Below are 26,034 nucleotides of genomic sequence, written 5' to 3'. Positions count from 1 at the left end.
TATCTCAAAATCAAAGTCTTGGTTTGCATGTATTCAAGTGTTAACATGCTGGTTTTAGAAACAGCAAATGTTTCTTACTCTCCCTCTTAGTCTAATGTCCCTTTGATTGCAGTCAATCTGTCTTTAGTGCCAAAGGAAGCATTTGTAATGTAGGTGTTCTTTACAAAGTCAATTTCGATTAAGCATGTATGGGGTGCTCTTTCTGAGCAGATGTTGTAACTTTGTTTGTTGCATGACCTGCAAATAAATATTCTGCATATGAAACAGCCTTTCTGAGAAGGAGGTCTAGGTATTATAGCAGGTACTGTTTATCTATTAACTTATGTGGGTAGAAACATCTTCAACTGTTTGTACCTGTGTTTTGTGCACATTATACCCTCTCTGTGACCCTGCAGCCTTTGTTTCTGTGCCTATAGTGGTATTTCGGTGCCAGAGACTTTGAACCTTGGCTATGTGATGGTCATGCTGAGTGAGGGTATCACTAATTTAAAAGTATGAGAGTTTCTGGGAGCTGGGTTCCTTGCAATTTGTGTAGGTGGCAGTAGTGAGCTAGATCCCTTTTTTGTATGTAGAGTGATCACTTTGCCCTGTTTTTGGGTCTCCAATGGGAACAATGCTAACAGCATTTGTTTTAATGTGGCCAGACACAAGCCATAGCTTAAGTTTGTAAGTGTGGATAGACCATATGAGCTAGTGGGCCATATTGTTGATACATTCTATTGGCTGGTGGTGGTTTTAAAATATAAACAGACTGCTTCAGTATTGGGGGGTTGGACAGTACAGCTGATCTGGGTTTTAGATTTTTATGTCTGGACCATTTCTGAGCAGTAAGAATTAATTTGGTAGCCCACTTGATTTGTCTGGGTGGTTGCACTTCTCTGTGTTGACAGTATTATTTTGCACGGTGCAAAAGTATCTTCAAACGGGTGCCTTTTTTGCAAGGTGATAGAGTCTCTTAGTTTAAAGTGGTTTTGACATTATTGTCAGATTTTTTATATAACACTCCATCTCCCACTTTGCATTTTCTATGCGCTACCTATTATATTCTCTGAGAAAAACTTGCCGGGTCTAGGCTTCAGACCTACAACACACGGAGGCCCTCGTTACATGTTTGGCAGTATTTCTGCATGACCACTGCGCTCGCGGCTGCCGAAATACTGCCAGTGATGGAGGTCTCCTGACAGCTGCATTACGATACAAGCACAGGAGACAGCCCAAATACAGTCGGATTACAAAACCGCTAGGGCGGGATAGAGGAGGTCCCACCACCAGCATTGCCATGACTCTGCCCGCCATATTACGTGGCAAGTCACTACACGGCGGGGAACCACTGGCGGTTCGCACCGCCATACACCAACCAACTGGGTGCCATCATCTGCCCCCTACCAGACGGCCTCCTAGACGCGGGCTGCTGTGTGGTCCAGACAGGTAGGTGGGACGACTGTAATGGGGGGTGTTGCGAAAAGTATGTTTGTGGTGTGTGTGCGGGCATGTGTGTTTGCCTGCATGGGAATGTGTAGGTGTTGGGGTGCATGTAGGTGCGAAAGGAATGTTTTTTCATGTCGTAGGGTGCGTTACCACCAGGTTTGCACCCTCGTAATACAGACGGCAGAGTGAGGCATGCTGCTGATCCACAGAATGCCCCTGCCGGCTGCGGCGGTCCGTCTGCACTGGTGGGGCTGGCGGCGGTGTGGCTGTTTCTAGTTGGCCACACCTCCATGCTCAATATGTGGTGGTCTTCACTGGTGGGAACGCCACCTATACTGCAGCAGTCCTCTGAACGCTGTGGTGGAAATGAGGGCCTGAGTGCATAACTCACTGGGACTTCTTTCAGCATACTGTTGATGACTCTCTCAGTTCTATAATACTGATTTGTATGATGTACCGCTGTCTGTCATTGGGAGGTTCTGTTTATATGGTGGCAGATTCAATCTCATTAGGCATTGTATGTTGTAGGGTCATACAGCTTCTCAGTGTTTCTCAGCAGGTCATGCTGGTGATACAGGATAGAAACAGTGCCCAATATTGGTAGCATTAGTCTGTAAAGCAGAAGGATGTCTCTCAACTGCTCTATAAATGGTAGAGTACTCCTTCTCGAGTAAAGACTTCCTGATCAATCATTATTTGTCTCCTTGAGTTGGCAAAATTGGTTTGTGCGGATGGTGTCTCTAAGCTAGAGCCTGGTCTGTTTGGTGGGGTCGTCCCTTTAAACTGATGGTATTGGTTATGAATGATTTGGACCCTAATTCTGAGTTTGGTGGATGGAAAAGCCCGTCCGTCAAACTCCCGACAGGGTGGCCTCCGCCTTCATGGTGACCACCCCGTCTGACCTATTAGGAGTTTCCCGCTAGGTTGGCGGGCGGAAATCTTGGTTCCCACCCACGAGCCTAGCGGGAAACAGGCTACAGCATTGTCTCAAGCTCGTAATCGAGCTGGCAGCAATGCTGTAGCCCGCAGGGTGCACCAGCACCCTCGCAATGCTCACTGTCTGAACATCGTGACAGTGCTGGGCAAGTGCATGGCCAGTGCCTGGGCCCCACTGTGGCCCCATGCACCTGTTCTCTGCCAGCCTTTTCATGACGTTGAAATGCTGCCTTGGTGGATTATGATTTCCCCCATCACCAGGCCGTCTGGATCATGGATCCTGGCGGTGGTGGCGGGACCCTAGCGATCTGACCGCCACAGCAGCGGTGGCTCTGACCGCCACTGCGAGACTGGCGCCAGTCTCAATCAGGCCCTCAATGTAAGGTCTTTCTAAGCTATAGCTATCTCTCTGGGCAGTTGGACATTCTCCCATTGTAAGACCACTCTGCCCGAGTTGAAGTATGAATTTGTATGATGCAACAATCCTGCTTTCCTAACACTATTTTTTGAGATGGGTAGGCTTAGGGCCTCAATATGAGTTTGGCAGCCAAATGAGCAAACCGACAAGCTCGCAGAGAGGACGCCAGTGTCGTACCGGTGACACCTCCCTCCCCCAACTGTATTACGCATTCTCACCAGGCAAACTGGAGGGAACAGTGTGATGATATCGGCCTCTGCTCCTTTAAGGGAGCAGGGGCCAATATCGTAGCACACCAGTACCATCGGAATGCACACTGTCTGCAGTGCAGGCAGTGCATATTACGATTTTGCTTAGCAGGGGGACCCTGGCACTGGCTTTCTGCCAGCCTTTCCATGGTGGGGTCCCCACCATCGAAAGGCTGACGGAAAGCTGAGTTGTAATCAGCCAGGTGGCACTGAGTTCAGTGCCGCCCTGGCTGAGTACAACGCCGACCGCCGTCACCACATTGGGAACCACGATCCTGGCGGGGTCGGCGGGCCCACCAGTCAGGGTTGTAATGTGGCAGTCGAACCGCCACAGTTGCGGCGGTCTGACCGTTACCGTTAGGCTGGCAATCCTTGGACCACAAGCCTTGTAATGAGGCCCTTAGTCTCTATTACATTGCAGGCTTTTTATGATGTAGTAAATCTTGGGTAAAGAAATCTTGTATGTAAAGTATTAATACACATCATCTGTGAATTAACAACTAATTCACACACCAGTGAGACTTATCTCAACAGCTGGGATTTCAATAAATAGACATATAATAGAAAACAGATTCAAATGTAACTGGACGAGCAGCACCCACTGTCATTGCAGGTGATGCGCAAATCCTCTAAGGTCAATGCAGTGGCACTTCGGTCCAGGAGACAGAATGGTGTTTGACTGTATTCAATTATTTATTTATTCATGTGGACAGTATATAGATTGCTGCTCATAGATATCGGACACTGCCGTTGATCATCTTCTTTAATCTGTGAGTATTACCTATATTCAGATACACAACCTATCGAGATAGATTTATTTTTTTCCCCAGCCACCATGCAAACATGTTTGCTACCCAGTTAGAACACAAACATGTTTTCACAGCACCATCATTACACCAATAATCAATGCCTCATATATTAATCTCTACACCTGGAGACTCTGAGAGGTGTCAATTTGAGTCTGAACTGTGGAGGCAGGGAAAGCAGGTATTGTGTTTACGAATTCTTCTGCAGACTTCTAAATAATGAAAATAAACAGGAGTTTTCAATGAACCTTCTGCTTTAAAATATATGTACTCTGGCCTCTTGTGAGATGTGAGCCTTTTACTTGGAGAGAATGCCTTTATTTCAATGTTTTCACAGCACTAAATGTGTTCCTAAAAAGTAAACTTTGCATGGCAGCAAAAGAAGAAGGGCATCAGTATTCTAAAGTTGTGGGTGTTCTGGTTCACATTTGGATGTGTCACTATTAGGGGTAAATTGAATTAATGTATTAGAAGATTCTGGTGTTGCTGAATTGGGGATCGAGGCACACCATAACAGTACCTGGCACAAGGCATGCTTTCCATCAGTCATCGGTCAGGTCTCAAGTTTTCTCATTCTTAAGCAGTCCTTCCATGCTGTCCACAGTACTATGATCCGGGTTGTCTTCATCACTAATATTGATCTGTGCCTCCTCTCGTGGAGGTTCTGAAATGTTTGGCGTTTCTGCATCTGTCAAAGAGACACAAACTCTCCATCAAGGAATAAAGAAGGAAACAACAATGTTTTCTATCTCAACAAGAGTCCACAATCAGGGTCCACAACATAGATAGAGGAGTGGTGGAGGCATCCAGTATAACCATGAACTACGTAAAGATTTTCATTTATTTTATGCCTTTAACTTGAAAATCTTATATGGCATACAACCATCCTTTTTTAACATTTATTGGACACCACTGTAACTTAGAAAGACTTCGTTCCAGAGCTTAATTTGTGCTGGTGGTTTCAGGTGCTCATCTCTGGCACTTAACTGTCAGCACCGACGCTTTTGGCAGACTACCACAAGGTGGCACTATCTGGCTAATTTAGGGATGACCACAACAATAGTTAGTAATTTTAAATGTATATTGAATTAATAATTATTACCTCCTAACCAACCCAGACTAGTCCCAGTTGTAACACCTGTAGGAGTGAGACAGTTAGTAGTTGTATTGTGCGGCAGGGGCATTGCAAGCTGAAGTGACCTCTTGATGAGAGACCTAGCACTTATTCTACACATTATTAACTGGTTAGTATTTGTACCTTAGTTTACACAGTGACTATACAATGCTCAAAAGTTGCAATTGACTGGACCACTATCCCCACTTCCTGGGTACCCCATCACACCCCATTCCCACTCACACGCAAGTAATGGAAACAGCCTGTAACCATCAAAAATATGTTCAACCTAAAAATGACAACCAGCAGCTACAAACCACATTTGTATTTATGTTCTTTCTTACAATGTACACCAAAGCTCAATAAACAGAATAAGGGGAAGTTTCAACCACCCCACCCCCAAGGGATCTACAGAGCCATACTGAGGCTAAATTGGAATCAACACTGCCTCTACAATTACTGTAGCGTTCTGTTACGCCTTAGTGAATTTGCTATAAAGTATCCAAAATGGGAATAACATGAGTATTTAAGAAATATTCAACAGACTGTGCCCCTTTCTTACTTAAGTGGAGTTTTGAAGCAATTCACAAATGAATCCAAGAGTATGTGAGAGTATTTGTGTAGAACTTCTTCCCTTGAAATATCTGCAGTGATTCATAATCTGCCGACAGGTCACTTAAAAAGTTCACTGCCTGCCACACAATAGACATGGTGCCATCCACATCAGTATTCTTGTTCAATAGACAATGTGTTGTGCATTCTCAATGCAATGGGCTGTTATTATTGATGTGGCTCAATCACATATGTGTTCATCCTAAAATAAAGGTGTTGCTATAACCATTGAAAAAAAAAAAAAACACCAAGTGCACATGAACTATCTCCCTCGGTGTGCAACCAGAATAAAATTACCCTGCACTTGCCCCCACCCCATTTGATCAAACCAAAATAAATCCGATTTTATTTTGTAGTGCTAAACGGCTTAATCCAAGATGGCATATTGAGGAGGTTGTATAACGTGATCACAGCATTTGTGCAAGTACATACCTTATTTTTGTAGAGAGAAAATACTATTCTCACCTGTTTTAGGGCCGGCTTGTCTCAAAATTCACAATGCAAATACATACATATACGCCTCGAGGCTTTGTGAGAATGTAAAACACGTGGCTGTTGCACACAGCTACTCTGCCGCTCTATCAGTCTCGTCCTGCCCTCTCTCATGTCTACCTTCCCTCCACTGTGTTTCTAGTCCCTCTTCCCTTGTCCGTGTCCCACATATGCTAAAAAACACGTCAGGGAGGAGACTCAAGATTTTAAAAGCCAAAACAATACTTTATATTTGCTTTCCTTCACCTAAACGTGCCTCCACTTCAGAAATTCTCTCGTTCCTGCATCCAAATGTTAGCAAATATTCCGTCCTTACTCTCCCCTGCACAAGGCAACTCTGGAGATCGTTGTGTTAAGTTTGAGCATATTGCTGACACAGATAAAACTCGTTCCAGAAGCAGGAACATAACCTGTGGAATCAAAGTCGATATGTCTGGCTGAGAACAGGACGTGCCCCTTCATCGAAGCTTAATTTGTTAAAGAATGAGTGCGGGTCCCAAGGTTTTGCTCAGAAGCCACAAGCGGGTGCCGTCGAAGGTTAGGGTGCCGGATACCTCAGCTGCATAGTCTTGATTCAAATCCCTGCCTCGATAATCCACCACCAGGCACTCCCAACTCCTTTATCTCACTTTAGAGGGATTTTTGTCGTCCCTCCTTTCTCCCTTTATCACTGTTGTGCATTCACTCTCTTGCTCCTTCTTTCCCCTTTTGTGTTTTGTTCTGTATCAGTCTGTCAAGTTGTCACACTCGGAAAATGTAGTGATCAACATTCTCTCTTGGGACCGTATCATGGGCCTTCTTTTCTCGCGAGAGCTAGCAGCTCTCAAGGATCCCAAGAAAAAAGCTGGATGACTGTGACTGATCAGTCTGGCTTTTCTGAGAATCTCACAAGTAATCTGAATTGCAGAAAACCTATGCAAGAGTAGAAGGACCGTAAGTAATGGAAGCAGCAGTTTACTTGAGGACCCAGTCTGTCTGGCGGTGCTAAACCAAAAACCCAACCGGGTACTTTTGACAAACTGATTAGAATGTGACGTGGCCCCATATCTGAAAAGCTGTTTGCCATGAACTGTGTTCCCCAGCTTTTCCCCTGCTGCCACTCTGTTCTACCAAAAGAAACGACTTCAGGTAAAACGGCGAAAAATGTATTGAAGGGCTCTGCTTGGCTGCGATCTCCCTGCACCTTTTGTCTCGTTTTGAATTTTACAATGCAAAGAGAATCATATTGATTGCACAGTCCTCTAACTCTGTCGGAGTCTAAAATCAGTATTAAATCACGAGTAATTATGTCATCAGTAGAATTCTTCTTTTCAAAAACGCAAATTGAATTTAAATACTTCAAAAGTAAAAAAAAACAATCCGTTCAAAGTTATGAAAAGTATTAAACACAAACTCTCTGCGCATTACGAATCTGCCGGTGGATTGGGTTAATAAAATGTTTTACTAATATGTGATCAGAAAATTATTTTAGCTGCATGAACAAATGAACAATTGTCTGTTGTGTGTTTGTAAGCAGAGATTTCCAGAAGCTGTGTAGTAATTTCATTGCATTTTCAAAATAAATTCCCCACTTTGAATACTTTTATGTCCATTTATTCATTCATTCGTCATATGCAGTTGAGTGGCTACATTTTTCAATATTTTACACCGCCTTCCCCACTGCACAGTGTTCTACAAAGGGTGACCTTAAACCGTCTATTATATCATATTTGGAGCATATCTCCCCACCAGGTAAATTGTACGAAAAAACAGAGAACACATAAAACATGTCTGAAGCCCGTAGTTTATCCACGTGGGGCAACCTGTGCACTAGAGTAGAAGTGTTCTAGTCAGGAATGCTTGCAAGCTCGATTATCGCTTGCCTGTTAACACTGAGCGTGGTAATTTGTTCAGTTTTCCCACTTACATAAGCATGCATTTGCATGGTGGGTTTTTGTGCAAATATTTCGGGTCATGGCCGACTGCACTGTACAAACGTTGAACTTATTGCATTTATCAAATTTGTTTTGCAAACAGTCATCTGGATGGCTGCATTTTAAAATATTTGTACACTTAGTTCATATTGTATAGGTTTGAAAAGTAAACAAAAAACATGCAGGCATGCCAAGGGCAGATCAATTGCTTTGCCAGTGCTTGTTTACTTAGGTTCCACGTTTCTGAAAGTCACATATTAGAACATGAGCTGCATTGTACACTATGCCTTATAGCATGTGCTGGCATCCTGTACACCACCTTGTTGAGAAAACAGTTTAAAGGAAACAGCATTTGGAATTTAGGTCCACAAAACCTCCTGGAGGACATTGATGTTATCTGTCTGTGGTGAATTCAGTGCACCCCGCTAGATATTGCCTTCAGAATCCCATCAAGGATCTCGTTTCCCAGATCTGGACAGGCACTCCTAGAAAACGACCACACATTCGTCGAAGGCCATTGTCCTCCATTTTAGCTTGAGTTACAGCCAGTTTATCATAGTGCTTCACACCATTTTCCAGCTTTCCAGCCAAGGCCCCAATTCACTCCCTGGCACACTACAATATGCATAAAAAGGGAAGGTTTGGGGCTGGCAAAAGAGTTATTTTGCTAGATCGGCATGGCAGTGCAAAACAGTACACAGAGGCTCTGCAATGGTATGCCGGAGGAATGGTTAAAGGGTTACTTAAGTGGTTGGCACAGTACGTGCTGCAGGCCCACAGACAGCATTTAATTTGCAGGCCCTGGGCACATGTAGAGCACTTTACTAGGGACTTCTAAGTAAACTAAATAAGTCAGTTGGGTATATGCCAAACAAACCATGTTTTATGAAGAGCGCACAGGCACCTTAGCACTAGTTAGCAGTAGCAAAAACGAGGTCAGAAAAATGGAATAGGTAGGTAAAAAGTTGGGGGGAAGACCACCCTAAAACTGTCAGGTCTAACACACACTATCCAAATATCCAGACTTTAAAGACATGACACTATGTTGGCTTGCTAAGTAATCCCCCTTTCTTATAAACCACAACATATGGACCACTGAAATGTACAAATCCACCCGTTATAAACCACAACATATGAACTATTGAAATATACAATTCCACCCCAGTAGCTGTACAGGACATAACTGTAGAGCATCGTCTCTAAACTTACAGTCTTCCAACTCTGATACAAATCAAAGAATAAAACTGCCTGGTTCACTTCCTTCTTCAACCACCAATGTGTTAAGCTGCTTCATAATTAAAATGATAATACCTCTAAACCTGGAGGTGGTGTGGCATTTAACAACCGAAAATACCCTCAAGTTAATCCAGTCCCACAATTTCTCATCCTTAAAATGCCCTACTGTCAAGCTAACATTTGGCAGCCAAAAACATTTCAGGCTGGACATCACCTATGTCCCTCATCTCCTGAACTAACAGCACATTTGTGAAGGACTGCACCTTACCTGCCTACTCCCGTGTTCATGTGAGAATATCTGTCTTGGGGACTTTGATCTTCAATACGTTAAGCATGCCGATGACAGATGTTCCTAGCTCCTTTAACTTTAGTCCTCACCTACCCATTGCAATGGCTCCACTCATGATCAAATTGTTGCTAAATCAAATACACCAAAAAATCTAGACACTGCCACAGGGCATTCGTCAGTCCATGCACACTACTTACATCTGTGAGACATACCCTGCTAGCTTAGCCTAAATTACAAACTAATAATGATCAAACCTTAATCAGGAATATCAAATGTATAAACCACAAGGCTTCTACCTCTATATTTTCAGTAAGCTGCTTGCATCCCACATTAATTCAGTCCTATCCATGTTAATCACTCAACCAAGCTTGTATATGTGGCATATACAGGCACATTAGAAAGGCAGCTGACTTGTGTGACACATGAACCCAAATTGAGAATAAAACACTTCGTCCTCAAAGGCTCTTCAAATTATGGTCACAGTTGAAACGTAAATGTGCAACATATAAAGGGCAAATTCTTGGAGTTAACAAAATGGCAAGATAACTTTTTAAAAGTCTATCTGGATGATATAAAAACCTTTATTTTCAATGTTATAATATTAAGATTTGTATTTTTAGACCCAAATACACACTGAGACTGCTTGCGTGGTCCTGAGGAAGACTGGCCCAAGTGTCCTTAGACAGCCAATTAGGCATCAATCTCTGTTTCATCAGCTAGAATAAAGCTAAAATGTTTTACATAATTTTTAGAAGCCTCTGTGTAGATTGTGTCTGCAGCAGTAAGGTTGAGGGCGATTAGTTAATTAGGTTTTATTGAGTTGTAATAAGACTGCTTTAATCAATTGCACTGTTTGTTTTTGTTGTTAGTGGTTAACAAATAATATCTATGCCTCATGTATACAGGTAAGAATAAAATCTACCGTTTATATTAATGTCTTTTTCATTATACATTTATTTCTTTTGAATAAAATATGGCTAGTTCTTTTGGAAGAAATTTCAATTTTTTTCGTTTATGATATGGTTAGCCAATTTTCATTAGGAGTTATTATTGTTACTACATGATTACACAGTTTCCACTGGATCTATAAATTTGTCCTGCACAATATAATAGTTCATTTCATGAGCTAACATTGTTCAGTAATGCTTGATTTTTTAGCTTTTTATAGCAACAGAGCCCACGTAGGTAACATTATACAGGGAGTGCAGAATTATTAGGCAAGTAGTATTTTTGAGGATTCATTTTATTATTGAACAACAACCATGTTCTCAATGAACCCAAAAAACTCATTAATATCAAAGCTGAATATTTTTGGAAGTAGTTTGTAGTTTGTTTTTAGTTTTAGCTATGTTAGGGGGATATCTGTGTGTGCAGGTGACTATTACTGTGCATAATTATTAGGCAACTTAACAAAAAAAAATATATACCCATTTCAATTATTTATTATTACCAGTGAAACCAATATAACATCTCAACATTCACAAATATACATTTCTGACATTCAAAAACAAAACAAAAACAAATCAGTGACCAATATAGCCACCTTTCTTTGCAAGGACACTCAAAAGCCTGCCATCCATGGATTCTGTCAGTGTTTTGATCTGTTCACCATCAACATTGCGTGCAGCAGCAACCACAGCCTCCCAGACACTGTTCAGAGAGGTGTACTGTTTTCCCTCCTTGTAAATCTCACATTTGATGATGGACCACAGGTTCTCAATGGGGTTCAGATCAGGTGAACAAGGAGGCCATGTCATTAGATTTCCTTCTTTTATACCCTTTCTTGCCAGCCACGCTGTGGAGTACTTGGACGCGTGTGATGGAGCATTGTCCTGCATGAAAATCATGTTTTTCTTGAAGGATGCAGACTTCTTCCTGTACCACTGCTTGAAGAAGGTGTCTTCCAGGAACTGGCAGTAGGACTGGGAGTTGAGCTTGACTCCATCCTCAACCCGAAAAGGCCCCACAAGCTCATCTTTGATGATACCAGCCCAAACCAGTACTCCACCTCCACCTTGCTGGCGTCTGAGTCGGACTGGAGCTCTCTGCCCTTTACCAATCCAGCCACGGGCCCATCCATCTGGCCCATCAAGACTCACTCTCATTTCATCAGTCCATAAAACCTTAGAAAAATCAGTCTTGAGATATTTCTTGGCCCAGTCTTGACGTTTCAGCTTGTGTGTCTTGTTCAGTGGTGGTCGTCTTTCAGCCTTTCTTACCTTGGCCATGTCTCTGAGTATTGCACACCTTGTGCTTTTGGGCACTCCAGTGATGTTGCAGCTCTGAAATATGGCCAAACTGGTGGCAAGTGGCATCGTGGCAGCTGCACGCTTGACTTTTCTCAGTTCATGGGCAGTTATTTTGCGCCTTGGTTTTTCCACACGCTTCTTGCGACCCTGTTGACTATTTTGAATGAAACGCTTGATTGTTCGATGATCACGCTTCAGAAGCTTTGCAATTTTAAGAGTGCTGCATCCCTCTGCAAGATATCTCACTATTTTTGACTTTTCTGAGCCTGTCAAGTCCTTCTTTTGACCCATTTTGCCAAAGGAAAGGAAGTTGCCTAATAATTATGCACACCTGATATAGGGTGTTGATGTCATTAGACCACACCCCTTCTCATTACAGAGATGCACATCACCTAATATGCTTAATTGGTAGTAGGCTTTCGAGCCTATACAGCTTGGAGTAAGACAACATGCATAAAGAGGATGATGTGGTCAAAATACTCATTTGCCTAATAATTCTGCACTCCCTGTAATGTCATACAGTACTAAACAATGTATTGTTATATGTAGTCAATTGCAAAGAAAAGATATGACCAAAAAGCTTTTGATATGAAAAAGACTTTCTCACAGTAATGTATAACGGAGCATAAAGGAGGCATCAATTTGGAAAAATTCAATAGGTGCTCAGTGTATCAAGTTACCATGTGGTGCTCAAAAGGGAAAAAATAGTGTCAGAAAGTGATCACAAGAAGTGAAACTGCCAAAAGAACAACAATAACTTCTTTTGGAAGGAGAGAGGTGTTTCAAATTCTTGAAGTTCCTTGCTTAAAAACAGTCTCTTCTGTTCAGAATCAATCAATGATTGTCTTTTTTGCCGAATGGCTGTCGACACAATTTCGACCTACATTAATCAAATGGGTCATCATAGAACAAAATGAGGAATGGCTGACCAAAAAAGGACAAAAGGCTGTTGCTTCAAATGATAAGTGCTTTCAGCCTGTTAAATTCTTTGTTAACTGCTCGCAAAACAATTTAACTTCCGTGGGTAAACATTCCAGGAACTATTACTACACAATGCCTCTGTATTCAAATTGGAGATGCACACCAAGAGCCATATTTGCCATGCAGGAATTGATACTTATGATCTGAAACTGCCTTTTCGGTTCAATGCTAGTTTTCCCTCTTCCTCTTTTCTCATGTTAAAGATATGGAAATGCCTCGTAAGCAGTAAACTGGAGAGAGGCTGGTTACCAGTGAGCATTCTGATTTAATAAATTGATATAATAAGAAAAATACCGTATAAATGGTTTCAATCAATCATCTTCACTGGAATGAATTTCCGGAAAGGAAGATCGTTAGTTAATGCTTGTTTTGTGGGCGTTACTGGTTTGAGGCTTTATTCAGCCTAAGAAATCTTTGAATAAAACCTGTCTGAACAACACTATCTTTCCTCAATTCATATTTTAAAGATTAGTACTTTTGGCAGGAATATTTCCTCATAATTAAGCTTTTTTAAATATTAGATAACAATATCATCCCACAGATTAAAAAAAGCATTTGAAGAGTAACAGTGTAAATACATGTAAAATGTAGCATTCAGAATTTATGTTCACTAAAACAATGTACCTTTTTTGCTACTTTCTGTGCAGTGTTCCTGCTGACTTTGCTTGGAGTCTCTGAAACGGGAGGAAAACCAACCTGTAAAAATGTAAATAAAATTACTAATTATTTAGGTGTAAAGTTCTTGAAATTCGTTTAGCACTTAACAGTTTATTACAGTAATCCGAGCTGGACATCCGAGTGTGGGTCCATTGTTCCTTATGACATTCTATCTTTGATTCTGTTGCTATATTCTTAACCCCTTAGCTGCTGGGCCTTTCCCCCCCCCCCCAGTGCTGAGCCCTTTTTTGGCTATTTGGGGTAGTTCGCGCTTAGGGCTTCATAACTTTTTGTCCACATAAGCAAACCACGCCAAATTTGCGTCCTTTTTTTCCAACATCCTAGGGATTCTAATGGTACCCAGAGTTGGTGGTTTCCCCTGGAGGAGACCAAGAAAATAGCCAAAATACAGTGAAAATTTTGTTTTTTCCAAAAAAATGGGAAAAAAGGGCTGCCGAAGAAGGCTTCTGTTTTTTCCCCTGAAAATGCCATAAACAAAGGGGTGCTGAAATCACTATCTTCCCACCTTTCAGGAACGGGCAGACTTGAATCAGAAAAACAAATTTTTCAACACAAATTTGGCATTTTACTGAGACATATAGTAAAAATGGGGTATTTGGTGCTTTCAGCCTCCTTCCAGTTAGTGACAGGAATGGGTGTGAAACCAATGCTGGATCCCGGAATGCTAAACATTTCTGAAAACTAGACAAAATTCTGAATTCAGCAAGGGGTCATTTGTGTAGATCCTACAAGGTTTTCCTACAGAAAATAACAGCTGAAATAAAAAAATATTGAAATTGAGCTGAAAACAACAGCCATTTTTCTTTATGTTTTACTCTGTAACTTTTTCCTGCGATGTCAGATTTCTGAAAGCAATATACCGTTTTCTCTGCTGGACTCTTCTGGTTGTGGGATATAAAGGGCTTGTAGGTTCATCAAGAACCCTAGGTACCCAGAGCCAATAAATGAGCTGCACCCTGCAGTTGGTTTTCATTCTATACTGGGTATACAGCAAATCATTTGCTGAAATATGAAGAGTGAAAAAGAGGTATCAAGAAAACCTTTGCATTTCCAAAATGGGATCAAGATAAGGTTTTGAGGAGCAGTGGTTATTTGCACATCGCTGAATTCCGAGGTGCCCATACTAGCATGTGAATTGCAGGGCATTTCTCAAATAGACGTCTTTTTTACACACTCTCTTATATTTGGAAGGAAAAAATGTAGAGAAAGATAAGGGGCAATAACACTTGTTTTGCTATTCTATGTTCCCCCAAGTCTCCCGATAAAAATGATACCTCACTTGTGTGGGTAGGCCTAGTGACCGTGACAGGAAATGCCCCAAAACACAACATGGACACATCCTATTTTTTTTACAGAAAACACAGCTGTTTTTTCCAAAGTGCCTACCTGTAGATTTTGGCCTCTAGCTCAGCCGGCACATAGGGAAACCTACCAAACCTATGCATTTCTGAAAACTAGAGACCTAGGGGAATCCAAGGAGGAGTAACTTGCGGGGCTCGGACCAGGTTCTGTTACCCAGAATCCTTTGCAAACCTCAAAAAGTGGCTAAAAAAACAAGTTTTCCTCACATTTCGGTGACAGAAAGTTCTGGAATCTGAGAGGAGCCACAAATTTCCTTCCACCCGGCGTTCCCCCAAGTCTCCCGATAAAAATGATACCTCACTTGTGTGGGTAGGCCTAGCGCCTGCGACAGGAAACGCCCCAAAGCGCAACGTGGACACATCCAAATTTTTGGAAGAAAACAGAGGTGTTTTTTGAGAAGTGCCTACCTGTAGATTTTGGCCTCTAGCTCAGACGGCACCTAGGGAAACCTACCAAACCTGTGCATTTCTGAAAACTAGAGACCTGGGGGAATCCAAGGAGGGGTGACTTGCGGGGCTCGGACCAGGTTCTGTTACCCAGAATCCTTTGCAAACCTCAAAAAGTGGCTAAAAAAACACGTTTTCCTCACATTTCGGTGACAGAAAGTTCTGGAATCTGAGAGGAGCCACAAATTTCCTTCCACCCGGCGTTCCCCCAAGTCTCCCGATAAAAATGATACCTCACTTGTGTGGGTAGGCCTAGCGCCCGCGACAGGAAATGCCCCAAAGCACAACGTGGACACATCACATTTTTTCATAGAAAACAATGCCTACCTGTGGATTTTGGCCTCTAGCTCAGCCGGCACCTGGGGAAACCTAGCAAACCAGCACATTTTTGAAAACTAGAAACCCTGGGGAATCCAAGATGAGGTGACTTGTGGGGCTCGGACCAGGTTCTGTTACCCAGAATCCTTTGCAAACCTCAAAATGTGGCTAAAATAACACGTTTTCCTCACATTTCGGTGACAGAAAGTTCTGGAATCTGAGAGGAGCCACAAATTTCCTTCCACCCAGCGTTCCCCCAAGTCTCCCGATAAATATGATACCTCACTTGTGTGCTTAGGCCTGGTACCTGCGACAGGAATAGATCACACAACGGTCAATGTTGGTCCTTACGTGAGGCAGCTGTTGACCCTGGGGTGATCCATTCCTGACACAGGCACTAGGTGTAGGCACTCACGTGGGGTAGTGTTTTTATCAGGACAGGTGAGGAGTCACTGGGTGGTAGGAATGTTGTGGATCCCAGCATATTCCTGTAGTTTGTGTGACAGAAATGCAAGAAAAATTGAGTTTTTTTTCAACATTTCAGCTTTGCAGGGTATTCTGGGTAAGAAAACTTTGGGGAATCCACACAAGTCACACCTCTGTGGACTCCCCCGAATGTCTAGTTTCCAGAAATGTTTGGGTTTAGTGTGTTTCTCAATATGGCCGCCGAATCCAGGACCAAAAACACAGGTGCATGCCTTACAAAACCAGTTTGTTTTGCCATAGACAATTTTGATGTCTCCACAATATGATTTGGGTGGTGGAATTTGGGGCTGAACTAAATTGGGGAGCTCCCAAGAGAGCACTCTCTCTCTGCTTGCCGCCGCATTCACCTGCTCTCTGGGTTCGCCTAACCCACTATTACCCAGTTGCACGAACAGCTTGCGAAGGGACAGCAGGACTGTCCTCATCACCTCCCTCATAATGTACTGGAAGAGGAGTTATCGAATGGGACTCCTCTGACTGAAAAATCACTCCCAGAGTCTGCGCCATTGTCCTATCCCTCAGATGCTGTCTCAGTATCTGATGTCTCAGTCTCTGATCCTATGTCAGAGCGGTCCTCTATAACCCGAGTGCAGGCAACAGTCATCCATCAAGATGCCATCTCTGCTATTGGCTAAACTGTCGCTCTAAAACACTAGCCTACGTAGACTGTCACAAAATCGATGGTGTGTGTGAGATACGTGCAACAGTAGAGGCCACCTTACCTGCGCTTCTTCCCTCAATCAGCACGTACTTTCAAGACACTCAAAAAACACCTTGTCACATACCATTCGTCACAGTCTTTAGCACCTCCTGCGCCCAGTCCAACAATCATTATTGGTGCTCCCACTCCCTCCTCCTCGGATTCCCTCATTACCACCCAGCAAAAGTGCCCTTCATCTCTCCATAGACTTTACTAATGTACTCAGCTATTTACATAAAATACAGATTTGCTCTTTGCAGTAGGCATATAAACCTTCTGCGCTTCTTTATGGCACTGAAACTGCCACTAGACAAGTCGGACCCTTTTCCCCCCAGGGAAACCACACACATATTGACAAAAGTGATATATATATGACAACCAACTACCTGAAACTCAACTCAAGCAAAACCGAAATAATCCTCTTTGGCCCACACAAAAACACCTGGGACCCCTCATGGTGGCCCACCACGCTAGGCCCTGCACCCACCCCCGCCAACCACGCACGCAACCTCAGCATCATCCTAGACTCCTCCCTCTCGATGACCCAACAAATCAACGCTCTTACCTCCTCATGCTTCAACACACTCCGTATACTGAAAATCATTCAAATGGATCCCCACAGAGACCAGAAAAACTGTCACTCACGCACTCATCAGCAGCAGGCTTGATTACGGAAACGCCCTCTACGCCGGCACCACTCTAAAACTCAAGCGCAAACTACACGCATCCAGAACTCAGCAGCACGACTCATCCTCGACCTCCGCCGACACAAACACATCTCTCCACACCTCAAATCTCTCCACTGGCTCCCCATTGACAAAAGGATCACCTTCAAGATCCTCATCCTCGCACACAAATCACTCCACAACACAGGCCCTGCCTACCTCAACGAGAGTCACCTTCCACCCCCCCACACGAAACGTCCGCTCAGCTGACCTCTCTCTCGCCTCTGTCCCCCGCATCAAACACACCACCACCAGGGGCAGATCCTTCTCCTACCTTGCACCTAAAACCTGGAACGCCCTCACAACCCACCTTCGCAAGACCCAAAACCTACTTCTTTTCAGGAAGGGCCTCAAAACCTGGCATTTCGAACAGTGAGCCTCCCAGCCCCTTTCCCTCCCTCCGTTCCCCCCCCCAGCGCCTTGAGACCCTCACAGGTGAGTAGCGCGCTTTATAAATCTCTTTGATATAGATCTACCTCTATATATATATATATATCTATCTACATAGATATATCTATAGATATATCCATGTACCTAGATATATCTATCTACATAGATATATATAGATCTATATATATACCTTTTTTTTTTTAGTTGTTGTATGGTTTCCTTGGGGGGCAAAATGGCCCCCAGGGAAACCCTACAACATCTAAAAAAAAATATTGCCCCCACAGGGGGTCACCCTGCCCACGGGCGACCCCCTGTCATTTCATTTTATTTATTTTTGATTTATTATTTTTTTTTTTTTTAATAATGATCGCGCCCCCCCCCCAGGGGGCACCTACCTTTTTTTTATTTATTTTTAATTATGCGGGGGGGCGGCCCGTTTTCCGGGGGGGCCGCCCCCCCAAAGTGAAATCCCTGGTGTCTAGTGGTGTTTCCTGGCCCCCGATCGCAGCTGTGCTGCTATCGGGGGCCAGAAACAGTTTCAGAAGGCCTCGTAAGAAAGGGGAGAGTCTCCCCTTTCTTACGAGGCCTTTTCAAAGTGTTTCCTGGCACCCCGATCGCGGCTGTGCTGCGATCGGGGGCCAGGAAACACTTTCAGGAAGGCCTCGTAAGAAAGGAGAGACTCTCCCCTTTCTTACGAGGCCTTCCCGAACGTGGAAAAGGCCGTTTTCCCCATCAAAGCAGGAAGCGGCCGCAAGGCTGCTTCCTGCTTTGATGGGGAAAACACCTTTGAAACGTCAGCGCGCGACGTCACAAAGGGGCAGGGGGAGACACGGAAGCTTCCGTGTCTCCCGGGGGAAGTTTAAAAAAAAAAAGAAATCCTCGGGTGCGACGCACCCGAGGATTTATTAATGCCCTTCCTGGTGTCGGCCACTGGTCGTGACCCGCACCAGGGAGGGTGTGTGGGCGTCATCCAGTGGCCGACGCCCGCACCAAAGAGGTTAAAAGTTTTATATTTTCAGTGGTTGTAATTTTCAATTTCTGGATTACTCTTTATTTTACTCTCTCCTTCTTAAGGGCGGGAGTGCCACTGGTGCGCCAAAGGGGCACCAAAGGAAAGCCCATCTGCGCCCAGCTCTCCAAACTCTGGTCCTCCGACCATCCATCCTTACAACACCAAGACCCTCCAAGCACTGAACACAGAACGCTCCACAACCTGCCATCTCACATCTCCCAGAGACACCCATGGACCTTTCTCCTGCTTTATCTGACACTGCACACTCACCCCACACCAAAAGTCGGACCCTCCCACTACAGGACCAACAAACTCTTACCCTGAGTGCCTCAACTCCATTCTTCTCAAAATACGTTCCTTCCACAAACACACCCTAGAACTCCAGGACCTACTAGACTGCACCCACGCGAACATCACACCTTTCTCAATGAAACATGGACAAACCCAGCATCACCACTGGACATCGCCATCCCCAGCGACTACAAACTGCTCCTCAAAGACTAGCCATCTTGGCCAGGCTGTAGCCTGGCAGTCATACCAAATCCACCCTCAGCCTGAAAACCAACGCAGAAGAACACTCCTCCCTCATGAAGCACCTCCAATTCCAGAGCCATGTCACCCATAAGTCCATCTTTTGCTGCACCCTCATCTACAGGCCACCCAGCTACCGCCCAACCTTCAGCGACTTCATCATCAACATAATAGCTCCCCACACACTCACCTCCATGAACTACTTTCTCCTTGGCGACCTCAACTATCACATCAGCAACTGCAACTACCACAACACCACTTCCCTGCTTGAGAACCTTGCCACAATCAGCCTCAAACAACAGTCACCTCACAAGCACAAATCGCTGGACACACACTCAACCCCATTTTCACTGCAAGCAACATCTCCGTTTACAACACATCAACGCTACACTGGACCAACCACCACTGCATTCATTTCTCCATCACCACACCTACTGTCCACCTCCGCACCCTCTCCTCCCTACATAAGAGCAGCTCACCAACACCCTCGAAGGACCTTGCAGACTTTAAATCCACCATCAAATCCCACCACTACCACCTCATCAGATCCATTAGGAAAGTCGATCTACAGGACTGTATGAGCGCCACAGCACAAAATACCAAAGAGCTCTTTGCATGGTTACAGAGTTCACCAAACCCCAATCAGAAGCTGCAAACATCCCCTCCATCTCAGGACCTCTGCGACAGACAAGCAGCCTTCATCCATCCAAAAATCAAGGACATCTACGACAGCTTTGGACCACAAGACCCTCCAAGCCCACCAACAACCGTCCAGCTCAGATTCCTCTGAACCTTTACCAATCCAGCAGGACCACCCTAATCACGGATGAGACCCACTCCATCATGAGCAGCATTCACTCCAGAGCACATTTTGAACAACACCTAAACCTCAATCGTACCCAAGCTCCACCACACTCTCAACTGCTCCATGTAGACGGCTACCTTCCACGAGGACTGGAAGCACGCTGAGATCCGCCCGCTCCTGAAGAAACCCATGGGCGACCCCCTGGATCTCAAGAACTACTGTCCCATCTCTGCTACCTTTCCCAGCCAAGGTCATCAATGCACCTCCACAAACACATTGAGGATAACAACATCACAAACATCTCCCAATGAGCAACCACAGCGCAGAGACTGCCCTCCTCACCACCGGAAATGACATCCGCTTGCTCTTTGACCATGGCCAAAGAGCAGCCCTCATCCTACTGGACCTATCGTCTGTCTTCTAAATGGTCTCCCATCACACCCTCTGCTCCAGACTCCACGCAGCTAGCATCCGCGGCAAGGCCCTACAGTGGATAAGCTCCTTCCTGACTGGCAGAACACAGAGCCAGACTGCCATCATACCCGTCAGAACCTACAAAGATCAGCTGCGGAGTGCCCCAGGGCTCCTCCTTGAGCCCCACACTCTTCAACATCTACATGGCCACGCTCATGTCAATCATCAAAAGGCACAGACTGAACATTATCTCCTATGCTGACGACACCCAGCTGATCATCTCACTGACTGAAAACCTTACAACCGCCAAGAAGAACTTCCACAACGGGATGGAAGCAGTCGCCACCTGGATGAAGGAGAGTTGTCAATTCAGACAAGACCGAGATCCTCATTCTGGGACCCTCCACATTAGTCTAGGATGCATCCTGGTGGCCTGCTACACTCGGAACAAACCCCCTACCCCGACAAACCATGCACGCAACCTCTGCTTCAACCTGGATTCATCGCTCACCATGACCTGTGCGGTCAACTCTGTCACATCCTTCTGTTTTCTCACACTCCCACTTCTCCGGAAGATCTTCAGAAGGATCCCAAACAGCTGCCGCAAGACCATAACCCATGCCCTGGTCACCAGCAGGCTGAACTATGGCAATGCCCTCTACACGAGCACCACCTAAAAGAAAATGAAAAATCTGCAGCTCATCCAGGACGCCACAGCCTGACTCATCCTAAATGTTCCCCGCCACAAACACATCACCAGACACCTGAGAGACCTCCAATGGCTCCCAGTCGAGTGAAGGATCAACTTCAAACTCCTTGTTCATGCTTACAAGGCTCTCCATGACATAGGACCCACCTACCTCAAACATCACATCTCCTTCTACTCCCTCACCAGACCTCTCCGCTCAACAGGCACTAGCCAGCATACCCTGCATACAGAAGACCTCGACTGGAGGAAGTTCCTTCGCCTACCTCACGGCAAAGAGCTAGAACACCTTGCCTCTCCACCTCAGGCAGTCACCATCATTACCTCAATTCAGGAAGGACCGTAAGACTTGGCTTTTCGATTGAAGCATAGAGGACCAACCCTCCCCACAGCACCTTGAGACTCTTATGGGTGAGTAGTTGTGAGAAAGTAGCCTCTTTCCAGCATGGTTACCCCCATTTTTGACCTGTTTGTCAGTGTGTTTGATTGTGTCAGTGGGATCCTGCTAGCCAGGACCTCAGTGCTTATGGTTTGTGGTCTACATTTCAGTATATTTCACTGTTTCTGTCAGTATGCTTGACTGTGTCACTGGGACCCTGCTAACCAGGACCCCAGTGCTTATGGTTTGTGGTCTACTTGTCAGTATATTTCACTGTTTCTGTCAGTATGCTTGACTGTGTCACTGGGACCCTGCTAACCAGGACCCCAGTGCTTATGCTCTCTCTGTTCCCAAATGTATCACTACATATCAGTAAGCCAGTAATTCATCCCAAATAGGCACACTGGTGCCCCCTTATAAGTCCCTAGTATATTGTACTTAGGTACCCAGGGCACTGGGGTTCCAAGGGATCCCTATGGACTGCAGCATTACTTTTACCACCCATATGGAGCCCATACAGAGGCTTCTGCAGGACTGCCATTGCAGCCTGCGTGAAATGGTGCATGCACTCCTAAACAGCCATTGTCACTACACCAGGTCACTCATAAGTCACCTATATGTCAGGCCTTCCAACCCTGAAGGCAAAGTACATGTGTATGAGGCACCTCTGCGCTAGCAGAGGTGCCCCCACGTCATCCAGGACCACTTTCCCGGACTTTGTGAGTGTGGGGACGCCATTTTACGCGTGCAGGGGACATAGGGCAATACCTATGTCCAGCTTCACAATGGTAACCCCGAATATGGCCATGTAATGTCTCTCACAACTGGGAATTGTACCCCAATAAGGATTCCAGTATTGGTTACACAATCCCATGCACTCTTAGGGCTCCACAGTGGACCTCCAGTACTGCCTTACCAGCCTTTTGAGGTTGTCCAGGCAGCCCCAGCTGATGCCACCTCACAGACAGGTTTCTGCCCTCCTGTTGCTTGAGCAGCTCAAGCCCAGGAGTGCAGAACAAAGGATTTCCTTTGGGAGAGGGGTGTTACACCCTCCTCCTTTGGAAATGGGTGTTACAGGCATGGGAGGGGTAGCCTCCCAGAGCCTCTGGAAATGCTTTGAAGGGCACAGATGGTGCCCTTCTTGCATAATCCAGTCTACACTGGTTCAAGGAACCCCAGTCCATGCTCTGGCATGAAACTGGAAATGGGTGCCCAGAGCTCCTCCAGAGTGTCCCTGGGTTTTGCCATCTTGGATTCCAAGGTGGTAGGGCACTCTGGGAGTATCTGAGTGGCCAGTGCCTGCAGGTGACATCAGAGACCTCCCCTGACAGGTGCCCACCTTGTTAGGTGACCAATGCCTCTTTCAGGGCCATTTAGGATCTCTCCTCTGGGTGTTTCTTCAGATTTGGATTGCAATTCTCCAGCAGAAATCTGCTGCATTCTTTACTTCATCTTCTACCAACAAAACCGCAGCTGAACACTCCAGGAACTCTAAAAACTGCAACAAAGAAGCAAAGACAACTTCTGCAACATTGTAACTTCAGCTCCTTCCAGCAACTGCAACAGTTTCCATGTCGTGCATCCTCCAAGGACTGCCTGTCTTCAGCCTGCACCAGAAGAACCAAAGGAATCTCCCATGGAGTGACAGCAGGCACCTGTCTGCAGCAACGAATGGTGGTGTGGGTCCCCTCTCCAGACGACAAGTGTGGATCCAGAAACACAGTTGGTGGACTAAAGTGACCCGGACAGTCCCAATGTCCAGTTGTCCAACTTTGGTGGAGGTAACGGTTTGCCTCCCCAAGCAAGACAGTACCACGTGCACCGCGTGACTTGCAGTTGCCAAGGCTTGTGTGCGACCTTCCAAGAAGTTCTTTGTGCACAGCACAGCTTAGGCCCCCAGCACTCCATCCTGTGATGCACAGCTTCCTGAGTGGTTCTCAGGCGGCGTGTGATCCCTGTGTGTCTTGCTGCGTGGGCCTCCATTTGCACCTTCTTTGTCCCCGTGCTGTGGGACTCCTGTGTGTGCTGCCTGGTCTTCTGAGGGCTCTCTGAGTTGCTGAGAGCCTCCCCTGCCTCCCCCTCCTGGGTAGAGGCCACTAGGTCCCTCCTGATCCCAGGCAGCAGCATTTTCCTCCAACTGCGAGCTTGGCCTGTGCCAAGGCATGTTGGTGGAATCCAGCGACGCAAACCAGACTGCAATCATCTATCCTGCGTGCACCAACCAGGAACCTGCATCTGTCTTCTTGGGCGCATAACTGACTTTGTCTTCTCACCGGTGGTTCTTCTTTTGCATCTTCATACAGGTTAGCAAGGGCTCCTGTTCTCCCTCAGCTCTTCAGTGCTTCTTGGACTTGGCCCCCTTCTTCCACAGGTCTTCAGGTCCAGGAATCCATTGTTGGAGTCTTGCAGTCTCTTCTGGTACTTGAATTATCTTCTATCATGATTTCTTGTGTGTTTCAGGAAACTTACTGTGTTTTACTCCTGTTTTCCTGGGCTCTGGGGTGGGTTCCATTCCTTACCTTCGGTGTCTTCTTACACTACGCCTCTACGCACTACACTTGCCAAGGTGGGAAACAGACATTCGCATTCCACTATTTTAGTATATGGTTTCCATTGCAACCTATTGTGATTTTCACTATTTGCACTGTTTTCTGACACTATACTTACCTGTTTTTGGATACTAGCGTATATACTGTGTATATTACTTACCTCCTAAGGGAGTATAGTCTCTAAGGTATTTTTGAAGTTTGTGTCACCAAAACAAAGTACCTTTATTTTTGTAAAACTGAGTGTTTTCTTTCATGTGTGTGAGTATTGGGGGACTACAGATGTGTTGAAGAGCTTTGCAGGTCTCCTAGTTCACCCTTGGCTGCTCAGCTACAGCTACCTCTACACAGCCTAGCTGCTAGACACTGACTACATTTCACTAATAAGGGATAATTGGACCTGGTATAAGGTGAAGTACCTTTGGTACCCACTACAAACCATGCCAGACTCCTACGGTAGTGCGCTCCACAAATTTCTGATTGATTGAACATCAAGACACTTAGCTCAGCTGAAATGGAAAGGATGAGATCTATATCAAAAGTAGTTTGCGGCACTTTGCATTTCTAACATTTTGAATGGATTCACTTGGTTGATTTTTCTAGGATTTTGGACTTTAAAATATTTTTCTTTAATGGGATGCATTTGCAATGTCTCTGGGGTCCAGGCGGTTTGTGGGATTTTCCTATGAGGATTTTTCTAAACTAAAAATTTACTAGCTTTTTAGTCAATATACAGTTACTGAAGATGATGCTAACAAATTGCACTATTTCGGATTTTACAGAAATGCTAGATATCACAATTGTCTGTGCCTGTTTTCAATGAGCAATCTTGCACTATACATGCATGACCAAACTGGGATGCTTTTAAAAATACAACAGTAGTATCACAAAGTAGCTTGCGAATTTGGGATTACTTAATTGTAATGAAAAGTTGAACTTACCATACATGTTGTTCCTGGCCTGCTTTTTATAATATAGTAAACATGACTCTTTCAGCTGTGATGTGGAAAACATACCACCTGCCTCTTTAGTTATGTTGTAGCACATCATATTTTTGTAACTATTTTCAGAGTACACAGAGTAAGGCACACTAATGGTCACAAGCACTAAGAGCATTGTTCTTTATTATACAGTAAAGAAGTCTTTTCCAATTGGCTAAACAGTTGGGGAAATCCAGCTAGGGGCTCCTAAACGTCAGCACAGTTTATTTGAAGGTTCAGGGAGCATCAGTGGATCTATGTATGGTCTCCTGTATCCTCAATTTTTATAACTAGGCATTTGTAAAACCTGAGAGGCAGGAGTAATGTTTAATTGTTGATATTCATTTTCTGTTGAGATGGACAGGTTCAGATAGATTAGCAGTATACAATGTGGCTTTTATTTTGCCACCAGTTAATGCAATCCCTCAATCCCAATGTTTGGTTGTATTGGCATTTGAGACAGGTTCTAAAGCAAGAATTGATAAAAAGGGTATATTCATGTTTATTACCCAACTGCATCTAAATGGAGGTATTTTGACTGAAGTTGCGAAACTGAGAACAATATCCATTAATGTTGTCAAGAGACCAATTCTAGACAGACTTTTCAAAAAGATCATATTTCATTCCTTATAAAGCTTTATCCATTTCTATGGCCGAGGAGATTTTGGTGGCGATCACTTTGATTTATTAAATTATTTAGCATATTTATGTAGCAGAGATGCACCACAATAATATTCGGGTACTTTACTCTGGAACAGAGTCAAAATACATTGTTTTAAAAAAAAATATATTTTTATTGATTTTATATTTCAAAATATAATACAAATTGTTCAA

The 26,034-nt window shown here is 44.6% G+C and overlaps 1 protein-coding gene across 4 annotated transcripts in view; it reads right to left on the bottom strand.

The window, feature by feature from the left end:
• Window positions 1-26,034, bottom strand: part of LOC138267355 (CD276 antigen-like) — a 103,390-nt gene that overhangs the window by 5,028 nt on the left and 72,328 nt on the right. For all 4 annotated transcript variants that reach the window (XM_069216252.1, XM_069216254.1, XM_069216251.1 and 1 more), the window contains 2 exons: window positions 13,347-13,418; window positions 4,357-4,524 (listed from right to left, as the gene is read on the bottom strand). In XM_069216252.1, the coding sequence (XP_069072353.1) occupies window positions 4,397-4,524; window positions 13,347-13,418 (200 nt within the window). In that variant the 3' untranslated portion in view covers window positions 4,357-4,396. The remainder of the gene's footprint in view (window positions 1-4,356; window positions 4,525-13,346; window positions 13,419-26,034) is intronic.

The sequence above is a fragment of the Pleurodeles waltl genome, chromosome 12 (genome assembly GCF_031143425.1).
Source record: "Pleurodeles waltl isolate 20211129_DDA chromosome 12, aPleWal1.hap1.20221129, whole genome shotgun sequence".
In the NCBI taxonomy this organism is placed as follows: domain Eukaryota; kingdom Metazoa; phylum Chordata; class Amphibia; order Caudata; family Salamandridae; genus Pleurodeles; species Pleurodeles waltl.
This window is presented reverse-complemented; position numbering and strand designations above follow the sequence as displayed.